The sequence below is a fragment of the Dendrobates tinctorius genome, unplaced genomic scaffold (assembly GCF_039654945.1).
Source record: "Dendrobates tinctorius isolate UK_male_01 unplaced genomic scaffold, ASM3965494v1 ptg000450l, whole genome shotgun sequence".
Taxonomy (NCBI): Eukaryota; Metazoa; Chordata; class Amphibia; order Anura; family Dendrobatidae; genus Dendrobates; species Dendrobates tinctorius.
Genome location: NW_027362112.1, coordinates 1,592,213 through 1,604,473, shown reverse-complemented (window position 1 = coordinate 1,604,473; position 12,261 = coordinate 1,592,213). Strand labels below are relative to the sequence as shown.

Below are 12,261 nucleotides of genomic sequence, written 5' to 3'. Positions count from 1 at the left end.
TCTGGATCACGGAGTGAACTACTTATACGATGGACTACTTGCTAGAGATGGGGTGCACCTTACGAAGACTGGAAAGCAGGTATTTGGAAGTCGCCTTGCTACACTTGTAAGGAGAGCTTTAAACTAGAACAACATGGGAAGGGAAGCAAAAGACCAGAAAAAGCCATACACCTGACAAATGCTATTGAGAACTCTGCTATTAGAAGTGGAAAGGAAGAACAAAGACGAAAGAATCTAATTAATAAAAATATTGGAGAAAGAGAAACCAATCACAAACTAAAATGTTTCTATACTAATGCACAAAGCATGGGCAACAAACAAGGAGAATTGGAACTACTAACACAGGAAAAGAAATATGATGTCATTAGAATCACTGAAACTTGGTGGGACAATACACATGATTGGAATACAAGACTAGAAGGAAACAACTTATTTGCAAGAAACAGACTTGATAAACGAGGAGGGGGTGTTGCATTGTATGTTAGAAACGCGTATATCTGCACAGAGATTGAAGCTTCAGAGACTGGGAGTTCTGTGGAAACTGTTTGGGTAAGAATACAAGGACAGAACAATGGAAAGGACACCATTGTAGGCATTTACTACAGGCCGCCTGTGCAAGCTGAAGCTATGGATGAACTCTTTATGCATCAAATGGCCAAGTTCTCCAAAAAATATGACATAGTTGTCATGGGAGATTTCAACTATCCAGACATTTGTTGGGAATCTCTCTCAGGCAAAACTAACAGGTCAAGGAAATTCTTATCCTCTCTTGCTGACAACTTTATCTTCCAAAAGGTAAGGGAGAAAACAAGGGGAACTGCTACCTTGGATCTAATCCTTATAAACAGGGAGGAAATGGTTGAGGAGGTAAAAGTGGCTGGGACCCTAGGAGGTAGCGACCATGCTATTTTAGAATTTTGGATAACTAGAGGCGGAAGACCTGTGAAGACTCAGACGTCAAGGTTAGATTTCAGAAAGGCAGATTTTAAGGGATTCAGAAAGAGAATTGGAGGGATCCAATGGCTGGATATCCTTAAAGACAAAAATGTCCAGGAAGGATGGGAAATCTTGAAAAATGAAATTCTCAAAGCACAGTTGTTAACAATTCCGAAAAGAGGGAAGAATAGGAAGCAGTTAAGGAAACCAGGATGGATGAACACAGAACTTAAGCACATGCTAAAAAGGAAGAAAAAAATGTTTATAAAATGGAAAGAGGGAGGCATATCTAAAGAAGAATATAATGCTGTCTGCAGAACCTGCAGGGCACAAATCAGATTAGCTAAAGCTGAAAATGAATTGAGGCTTGCAAGAGATGTCAAAAGCAATAATAAAGGATTTTGGGGATATGTCAAAAGTAAAAGAAAAGTCAAAGATGCTATAGGATTTTTACAGGATGAAAATGATGAAATGGTAAGACAGGATGTTGAGAAGGCTGAACTTTTAAATTCCTATTTTGCATCTGTTTTCTCTCAGAAAGGAAATGTAACATCAACTGTTATTCACTGTCCTATTAAGGGAATAGAAGAATCCAGGATATCTATAAACAGAAAGATAGTGAGGAAACACTTAGCTAGCCTAAATGAATTCAAGTCTCCAGGTCCAGATGAATTACACCCCAGAGTACTGAAGGAGATAGCAGAAGAAATTTTTGAACCCCTCTCTATAATCTTTGAAAATTCTTGGAGAACAGGAGAAGTGCCAGAAGACTGGAGAAGAGCAAATGTTGTTCCTATCTTCAAAAAGGGGAAGAAGGTGGACCCAGGTAACTATAGGCCGGTGAGTCTGACTTCTATACCAGGAAAGATCTTTGAACAAATTATTAAACAACATGTATGTCAATACCTGGATAAGAATGAAGTGATTAAACAGAGTCAGCATGGGTTTGTAACTAATAAGTCATGTCAGACTAACTTAATTTCCTTCTATGACGGTATCACTGATTGGGTGGATCAAGGAAATGCTGTAGATATAGTATATCTTGACTTCAGCAAAGCATTTGACAAAGTCTCTCATACAATCCTTATTGAAAAAATGATTAAGTATGGAATGGACAAGGCAACTGTTAGGTGGATTCATAACTGGCTTAGTGATCGGACCCAAAGAGTGGTCGTAAATGGCTGCACATCCAGTTGGAAGAATGTCTCAAGTGGGGTACCACAGGGCTCTGTCCTGGGCCCTGTATTGTTCAACATCTTTATCAACGATTTAGATGAAGGAATTGAGGGTAAACTGATTAAATTTGCTGATGACACAAAGCTAGGAGGGATAGCTAATACTAGAGAAGAGAGAGAGAGGATTCAAAAAGATTTAAATAAACTGGAGAAGTGGGCAGCAACTAACAGAATGGTTTTTAACAGGGAGAAATGCAAAGTACTACATCTGGGCAATAAAAATGGAAAAAGCATATATAGAATGGGAGGAATAGGGCTAAGTGACAGCACATGTGAAAAAGACTTGGGTATACTAATAGATCACAGACTGAATATGAGTCAACAGTGTGATGCAGCAGCAAAAAAGGCAAATGCAATTCTAGGATGTATTAACAGAAGCATACAGTCTAGATCACGTGAAGTCATTATTTCCCTCTACTCCTCTTTGGTCAGACCTCATCTGGAATATTGTGTCCAGTTTTGGGCACCACATTTTAAAAAAGACATCAACAAACTGGAGCAAGTTCAGAAAAGAGCGACCAGAATGGTGACCGGTCTGCAAACCCTGTCTTATGAGGAAAGGTTGCAGGATTTGGGAATGTTTAGTTTGCAAAAGAGAAGACTGAGAGGAGACTTAATAGCTGTCTACAAATATCTAAAGGGCTGTCACATTGTAGAAGGATCAACTTTATTCTCATTTGCACAAGGAAAGACTAGAAGCAATGGGATGAAACTGAATGGGAGGAGACACAGATTAGATATTAGAAAAAACTTTTTGACAGTTAGAGTGATCAATGAGTGGAACAGGCTGTCACGAGAAGTGGTGAGTTCTCCTTCAATGGAAGTCTTCAAACAGAGGCTGGACAGACATCTTTGACTGGGATGATTTAGCGAATCCTGCTTTGAGCAGGGGGTTGGACCAGATGGCCCAGGAGGTCCCTTCCAACTCTACGATTCTATGATTCTATGATTCTAAGTTATATTGCTGTATTTATAGAGGGTCCGGGGGCATTTGGTGGTAAGTTATATTGCTGTGTTTATAGAGGGTCCTGGGGCATTTGGTGGTAAGTTATATTGCTGTGTTTATAGAGGGTCCGGGGACATTTGGGGGTACGTTATATTGCTGTGTTTATAGAGGGTCCGGGGGCATTTGGGGGTACGTTATATGGCTGTGTTTATAGAGGGTCCGGGGGTATTTGGTGGTAAGTTATATTGCTGTATTAATATAGGGTCCAGGGACATTTGGAGGTACGTTATATTGCTGTGTTTATAGAGGGTCCGGGGGCATTTGGGGGTACGTTATATGGCTGTGTTTATAGAGGGTCCGGGGGTATTTGGTGGTAAGTTATATTGCTGTATTAATATAGGGTCCAGGGACATTTGGGGGTACGTTATATTGCTGTGTTTATAGAGGGTCCGGGGGCATTTGGGGGTACGTTATATGGCTGTGTTTATAGAGGGTCCGGGGGTATTTGGTGGTAAGTTATATTGCTGTATTAATATAGGGTCCAGGGGCATTTGGGGGTACGTTATATTGCTGTATTAATAGAGGATGCTGGGGGCATTTGGGGGTACATTATGTTGCTGTATTTAAACAGGGTGCGGCGGCATTTGGGGGTATGTGTTATTACATGATTGCCTTCACCTTGGCAGCAATGACAGCTGGAGACATCCGGGGTCGGTAAGGGTCCTCCATGTTTGGGTAGTAGGGGCCCAGTTCGGCCTCCCTCAGATGCTCCACACGGTCCTTTCTGCGCTGCAGGGAGCTCGCAGGCGGCGTTTCGTAGGGACCAGACCGCGACCAATCCTGCAGAAGATGTGGCATTAGAGGGATTCTCTGCTTGCTATCTTTGAGTAGAAGCAGTCTTGGTCACATCCAGAGGCTGCCTGATCTAACACTGCTCACACCAATCTCCCTCTGTGCTGACAGTTTGTAGCAACTGGATACTAGTGTAACAAGGTCAGGAGAAAAGAGAGGTTTCCATTCACCAACAGCAAGCAAAGGGACTGACAAGGACTGCATTTACAGAGGATGGCACTGGCCCTTTTCTATCCCTCCACCAATCCATCTTGGGGACCCTCCATGACACTCACTGATGTGGGGGAGCTGCACTCGCTGACGGACTGGCAAGTCTCGGAGGCTTCTGAAGACGCGGAGCTGGAGGATTTCTGATGGAGGGAAGAAGATGTGAGAGAGGAAAGCTCCAGCCATCTGCACATCACCTGCACTAGGTCACGTACCTGGCTCGTCATGTCCGAGGGCATGGGTGATGGTGGCTTGGAGTAGGTCGCTTCATGGGAACTGCATCCAGAGTCCTGGGAGGAGGCACTCACCAGCCGCTGCGATCCGCCTGTGGACTGCGGGAGGCTGCGATAGCGACACGCGGAACCCGGTGAGTGAGGGTGCGAGGCAGCTTGCCAGGAGGGGGCAGTTTTTGTACTGTGATAAATGGTCAGAGCATCGATGATGTAAGACACTACTATGGACAAAATATCTATACCTCTCACATATACCGTGGCGTGACCTAATGACGGGCTGTGTCAGGGGGGATGGGGGATGCTCGTCCCCTCACCTATGCACTTACCTGCACATACTGGACTTGCGAGACCCAGAGCTGCTCGGGGAGGATGGGGGGGTCTGATAGGACCAGGAGTAGTCAGATCCCTTCAAATCCTTAATGACCTGCCAGAGAAGAGAATTATTATGGCGCAGTCATGGCTAGGAGACATGGGGCAGAGCTGCAGCCACTCAGAAGCGAGGAAGGGGCCGGTGTTCCCGGCTGTGCCCGGCGCTGCCTCTTACTCCCCTCCACCTCACCTGATATCACCATTATATAATAGTATATTATGTACAGCCGAGTGGAGGGGAAACCTATGGACACGAGCGCCACGGAAGTGAACCTTCATCTCTGACCAAGGAAATGTCAGCAGCTTTTTACAATTACGCCCAAGACCTGTGCTTGTTGTCAGTGAATGAAGACTTTAATCGCATCGTGACTGGATACTGCTCACAGCTGAAGGTTACAATTGTCTTCCAATATGAGGTAACCTGCCTGGACTCCACACAATTATCAGGACACTGGATAAAATTGGAACAAACCCTCATCTGTGAGGAGTATTAGGTCAGGACCAGTTTCCAACCTCAGAATATGATCATGAATACTTACATTCATTGACAGCAAGCAGAGGTCCAGAAATAGAAACATAAACATGACAACCAATCAGAGCCCAGCTTTCATTTCTTGCAATGCTCAGTACAATGATAGGTGCAGTGATTGGCTGCTCTGGACAGACTCTTATTCTAGGCCAATTCTTATTAATTACAGCCTGGTTACGAGGGACTGCACCCGGCCCATAGCTGTGAGCGTGCGCTGGGGCTCGCACCTGTTCGCTGGCAGCAGGCAGCTTGTGAGGTTCGTCACTCAGCAGCATCAGGTCCTCGATTATCGCCTGTAGGTGTGTCACCTCCCCCAGCATGTGGATCTCGCCATTCTGGAAAACATGAGAGGCCGCATTACCCAGAATCTCAGCATCATATGACCTGGTGCCTCCGTGTCATGTGATTCAATCTAAGCTTCATGTGATCTGGCACCTCAGCATCATGTGATTCAATCTAAGCATCATGTGATCTGGTGCCTCCGTGTCATGTGATTCAATCTAAGCTTCATGTGATCTGGTGCCTCCGTGTCATGTGATTCAATCTAAGCTTCATGTGATCTGGCACCTCAGCATCATGTGATTCAATCTAAGCTTCATGTGATCTGGCACCTCAGCATCATGTGATTCAATCTAAGCATAATGTGATCTGGTGCCTCCGTGTCATGTGATTCAATCTAAGCTTCATGTGATCTGGTGCCTCCGTGTCATGTGATTCAATCTAAGCTTCATGTGATCTGGCACCTCAGCATCATGTGATTCAATCTAAGCTTCATGTGATCTGGCACCTCAGCATCATGTGATTCAATCTAAGCATAATGTGATCTGGTGCCTCCGTGTCATGTGATTCAATCTAAGCTTCATGTGATCTGGTGCCTCCGTGTCATGTGATTCAATCTAAGCTTCATGTGATCTGGCACCTCAGCATCATGTGATTCAATCTAAGCTTCATGTGATCTGGTGCCTCCGTGTCATGTGATTCAATCTAAGCTTCATGTGATCTGGCACCTCAGCATCATGTGATGCAATCTAAGCATCATGTGATCTGGTGCCTCCGTGTCATGTGATTCAATCTAAGCTTCATGTGATCTGGCACCTCAGCATCATGTGATTCAATCTAAGCTTCATGTGATCTGGTGCCTCCGTGTCATGTGATTCAATCTAAGCTTCATGTGATCTGGCACCTCCGCATCATGTGATTCAATCTAAGCTTCATGTTATCTGGCACCTCAGCATCATGTGATTCAATCTAAGCATCATGTGATCTGGTGCCTCCGTGTCATGTGATTCAATCTAAGCTTCATGTGATCTGGCACCTCAGCATCATGTGATGCAATCTAAGCATCATGTGATCTGGTGCCTCCGTGTCATGTGATTCAATCTAAGCTTCATGTGATCTGGCACCTCAGCATCATGTGATTCAATCTAAGCATCATGTGATCTGGTGCCTCCGTGTCATGTGATTCAATCTAAGCTTCATGTGATCTGGTGCTTCAGTGTCATGTGATCTGGTGCCTCAGTGTCATGTGATCTGGTGCCTCCGTGACATGTGATACAATCCAAGCATCATGTGATCTTGTACCTCAGCGTCATGTGATCTGGTGCTTCAGTGTCATGTGATCTGCTGCTACAGTGTGATGTGATCTGGTACCTCAGCGTCATGTGATTCAATCTAAGCTTCATGTGATCTGGCACCTCAGCATCATGTGACACAATCCAAGCATCATGTTACCTAGTACCTCAGCGTCACGTGATCTGGTACCTTAGCATCTATCATGTGATTGTGCTCACCACCACGGGCTGTAGCAGAGTGATGAAGGTACAGAAGCGCCCGCGCTCCTCAATCAGCGCCCTGCGCACCGCCTGCTTCTCTGTTTCTTCCAGAAGCAGGTACATGTCATTGACGTCCTGCAGAGCGTGGTCCAGCTGTGGCTGCAGATCCCCTTTACCTGCACACAACAGAGAGACGCAGTCACAGAGGGAGTCACAGCGGTCAGTGGGGAGTAACAATTTTTTAAGGGGTCACAGCAGTGACTGGGGGGGGGGTCACAGCTTTCAGTGGGGGGGGGTAACAGCAGTCAGTCGGCCTCACAGTGGTCAGTGATTGGAGTCATCATGGTCAATGGGGGAGAGACAGCAGTAAGAGGGGGAGGGACAGCAGTCAGATGGGGTGTCATAGCAATCAGTTGGGGGGTCACAGCATACAGGGAGGGTCACAGCATTCAGTAGGGGGTCACATTGGTCGGGGGGGGTCACAGCAGACAATGGGGGGTCACAGCAGTACAGTAGCCAGTTGGGAGGTTACAGCAGTCAGTTGGGGGGGCTCAATGCTGTCAGTGGGGGGGTCGTAGCAGTCAGCAAGGGGGTCACAGAAGTCATATGGGGGGTCACCGCAATCAGTTGGGGGGGTCACAGCATTCAGGGGGTGTCACAGCAGTCGGTTGGGGCGTCACAACAGTCATTAGGGGGTCACATTGGTCAGGGGGTAATAGTGGACCGTCGGGGGTCACAGCAATTAGAAGGGGTCAAAACAATACAGCAGCCAGTTGGGGGGGTCGCAGAGCTAAGTTGGGGGGGTCACAACATTATGTGGGGGGGGTCGCAGCAGTCAGAAGGGGGTCACAGCAGTTAGTAGGGGGTCACAGCGGTTAGTAAAAGGTCACAACATTGTGTGTGGGGGGGTCGCAGCAGTCAGAGAGGGGTCACAACATTCTGTGCGGGGGGTCGCAGCAGTCAGTAGGGGGTCACAGCAGTCAGTGAAAGGTCACAACATTGTGTGGGGGGGGTCGCAGCAGTCAGAGAGGGGTCACAACATTCTGTGCGGGGGTCGCAGCAGTCAGTAGGGGGTCACAGCAGTCAGTAAAAGGTCAGAGCATTATGTGGGGGGGGTCGCAGCAGTCAGAGGGGGGTCATAGCATCCCGTGGCGGGGTCACAGCTGTCAGTTGGGGGTCACAGCAGGCAGTCCATACAGACTGGACATTTGTGGCACACTATCAATTTGTATTTGACGAGTAGATCCCTGTAGGGCGCGCCAACCTCTGTACATTATCACCACAAGTCCTGCAACTTTCTATTAGATTTTCTCTTGTAATTTCTCGCCACATTCAGGATCTCTGCTACAGTCAGTAAATAGAAACATTCTTAGGGCTGATAAAGAGGACGGTGTTGAGCTTCTGAATGTGAACAAGAAAGGGTCAAATATATCTACGTTTTCAGACACAGTGAACTGAGAGTCCTATACTGGGAGATAACCAGGAAACATGGGTAAGAACTCTCGTTCCTGATTATCGACTTGTGCAAACCGACTTTGAAAAAAACGGATGAAAGAGCATTTTGCTTACTTAAAAATTCTTGTTCCCGGCAGCACAACGCCTGTGTAACCAGGACATGTGCTGCCAATAACATGATTGCCTGTGTGCAAGAGAAATTGTATTCCCTGTCATTCTGTGCACATGGAATTGCACTCGGCCTGTCTTAACAAGCCATAAGATGACCGCTGACGATCGGTTCGTATAAAGCTGCAATTGTGCCATCTAATCAGTCATAGAACGCACATCTGTCCAGTCTAAAGCCCCCACATGTTTTACAGCAACATCGTCTTAATCCACCGATACTGGCAGGTTCGGCTGACTGTGTAAACTATATGGTGGTCCCGGACAGGTGATAGTCAGGGGAGAGAAGATTGCAGCATATCCAATGTCAGACAGATGATAACTTTGTTCTCCCAGAGGTGTCTGGCACCAAGCGTCCAGTGTATGGGAGAGACTGCCGAGATGGCTGCCGGATGGACAATTTGGCTGACAGTCATATAATGTATGGGTGGGCGCTAAAGTTTTCATCATCTGCTAGATGGATTACTTCGGTAAATTAAGTGACACTAAATTGTTGTGGAATACTTGGCTGTACCTTTCTCCACCTCCTTTCTAACAGACCACATTCCTTGTCAAGGTTGAAGAATAAATGTGTCTGACATAAGGCCGTGCAATGTTTCCATCCACTGACTGCAAACAGGGATCCTGAGCATGTATCTTCGCTCAGTTGGCATTTACATGTTGCCAGGATGACCCATAGGGATAAATGCAGAAAGTTCATATCGTGCAGAATTCAGTTTGGTCTTCGCTCTTACAAACATAGGGTGAAATTCTCCACTAAATCCATGTTATACATGCAGATTTTGATTTGAAAATGCTGCGGACATGCAGCAGAAAATCCACATTAAATCCACAATGTTTGCAGCCGACCTAAATGTGGTGGAAGCATCACTCTGTACAAAGGCTAAATCATTCATCCACTAAGCTAAAATCTCCAATCTGTGCTTTCCCCTAACCATCCCCCTAAGATAGCCACTTCTTTAAAGCCCCTCTGTAACAGACCCACTTCTCTGAAGCCACTCCCCCTGAGATATCAACTTCTCTGAAGCCCCTCTCTGAGAGATACACCTCTCTGAAGCCCCTTCCTTTATTATTCACCTCTCTGAAGCCTCTCCATGGGAGATCCACCTCTCTGAAGCCCCTCCCTGAGACATCTACCTCTCTGAAGCCCCTCCCTGAGACATCCACCTCACTGAAGGCCCTCCCCCTGAGATCAACTTCTCTGATGCCCCTACCTGATAGATCCAGCTCTCTGAAGCTCTTTCCTGAGAAATCTACCTGTGATGCCCCTCCGTGAGAGATCCACCTCTCTGAAGCCCCTCCTTCAAGATCAACTTCACTGATGCCCCTCCCTGAAACATCCACCTCTCTGATGCCCCTCCCTGAGAGATACACCTCTCTGAAGACCCTCCCTGAAAGATACAGCTCTCTGAAGCTTCTCTCTGAGACATCCACCTCTCTGAAGCCCCTACCTGAAAGATCCACCTCAGTGATGCCTCTCCATGAGAGATCAACCTCTCTGAAACCTTGCCCCCTGATGGATCCATCTCAATGAATCCCAGATTTCAGCCGCAATTTTGAGCTCGCCAGGCTTCTATAGTTTGCATCTGTTGAAGATCAGACAGTGTGCAGAGGATCAGGGGGTAGATAACCAATGGCGATAGGGTACATAACCAATGACGATGCCCACCCTTGCTCTATCTCATTAACGTGCCCTGAACCCACGCCCTTACCCCTACCCAGAGAAATTCACTTACCTAAAACTTCTACACGACGGAGTGGAAGGTGATGCAAGACAAAAGGAAAGGAAGGTTATTGAGAAACGGGCAAGCAAGGAGAGGTCACCCAATCCCGACATTGCCCCCGTAACTACACCCTTAGTATTGGTGGTGTCTGAAGGTGGTCCTAGTGATAATGACGATGAGGGCATTGGTGGGGTCTGATGGGACTCATCGCGATGGTGATAATGATGATAATATTCATGGTAGTGATAGTGCTGCTGATGGTGATACTTGGGTAGTACATACCTTTCCGAGCTTTCTTCTGTAGTTTCAGTGTATCAGAGGATTTCTTCTTAATCTCATGTCGTGCTCGCTTATATTCTGAGGAGAAGCAGATCGTGGGGTTGGTTTGTGGATTAGGCCCCAATTAAAGGACGTACTAACAGAATTATTTACAATTAATAACACATGAGATATTATAGAGCAGCCATATTATACATCCCAATAACAGAAGGAGGACTGGGCTGCCCCTCAGTGGTGAGATACTATAGAGCAGCCATATTATACATCCCAATAACAGAGAGAGGACTGGGCTGCCCCCTCAGTAGTGAGATATTATAGAGCAGACATATTATATATCCCAATAACAGAGGGAGTACTGGGCTGCCCCTCAGTGGTGAGATACTAGAGAGCAGCCATATTATACATCCCAATAACAGAGAGAGGAATGGGCTGCCCCTCAGTGGTGAGATACTATAGAGCAGCCATATTATGCACTACAATAACAAAGGGAGGACTGGGCTGCCCCTGAGTGGTGAGATATTATACAGCAGCCATATTATACATCCCAATAACAGAGGGAGGACAGGGCTGCTCCTCAGTAGTGAGATATTATAGAGCAGACATATTATACATCCCATTAACAGAGGGAGGACTGGGCTGCCCCTCAGTGGTGAGATATTATAGAGCAACCATATTATACATCCCAATAACAGAGAGAGGACAGGGCTGCCCCTCAGTGGTGAGATATTATAGAGCAGACATATTATATATCCCAATAACAGAGGGAGGACTGGGCTGCCCCTCAGTGGTGAAATATTATAGAGCAGCCATTTTATACATCCCAATAACAAAAGGAGGACTGGGCTGCCCCTCAGTGGTGAGATACTATAGAGCAGCCATATTATGCACTACAATAACAAAGGGAGGACTGGGCTGCCCCTGAGTGGTGAGATATTATACAGCAGCTATATTATACATCCCAATAACAGAGGGAGGACTGGGCTGCTCCTCAGTGGTGAGATATTATAGAGCAGCTATACTATACATCCCAATAACAGAGGGAGGACTGGATTGCCCCTCAGTGGTGAGATATTATAGAGCAGCCATATTATACATCCCAATAACAGAGGGAGGACTGGGCTGCCCCTCAGTGGTGAGATATTATAGAGACATATTATACATCCCAATAACAGAGGGAGGACAGGGCTGCCCCTCAGTGGTGAGATATTATAGAGCAACCATATTATACATCCCACTAACAGAGGGAGGACTGGGCTGCCCCTCAGTGGTGAGATACTATAGAGCAGCCATATTATACATTCCAATAACAGAGGGAGGACTGGGCTGCCCCTCAGTGGTGAGATATTATACAGCAGCCATATTATACATCCCAATAACAAAAGGAGGACTGGGCTGCCCCTCAGTGGTGAGATATTATAGAGCAGACATATTATACATCCCAATAACAGAAGGAGGACTGGGCTGCCCCTCAGTGGTAAGATATTAAAGAGCAGCCATATTATACATCCCAATAACAGAAGGAGGACTGGGCTGCCCCTCAGTGGTGAGATACTATAGGG

At 46.3% G+C, this 12,261-nt stretch overlaps 1 protein-coding gene across 7 annotated transcripts in view; it reads right to left on the bottom strand.

Moving 5' to 3' along the window:
• MTSS2 (MTSS I-BAR domain containing 2) overlaps window positions 1–12,261 on the bottom strand; it is a 135,390-nt gene that overhangs the window by 14,479 nt on the left and 108,650 nt on the right. For 4 of the 7 annotated variants that reach the window (XM_073564361.1, XM_073564366.1, XM_073564368.1 and 1 more), the window contains 8 exons: window positions 10,706–10,780; window positions 10,436–10,444; window positions 7,098–7,255; window positions 5,535–5,642; window positions 4,736–4,833; window positions 4,392–4,590; window positions 4,245–4,319; window positions 3,796–3,957 (listed from right to left, as the gene is read on the bottom strand). In XM_073564361.1, coding sequence (XP_073420462.1) covers window positions 3,796–3,957; window positions 4,245–4,319; window positions 4,392–4,590; window positions 4,736–4,833; window positions 5,535–5,642; window positions 7,098–7,255; window positions 10,436–10,444; window positions 10,706–10,780 — 884 coding nt within the window. The remainder of the gene's footprint in view (window positions 1–3,795; window positions 3,958–4,244; window positions 4,320–4,391; window positions 4,591–4,735; window positions 4,834–5,534; window positions 5,643–7,097; window positions 7,256–10,435; window positions 10,445–10,705; window positions 10,781–12,261) is intronic. The other 3 variants (XM_073564363.1, XM_073564362.1, XM_073564364.1) reach the window with 3 other exon arrangements.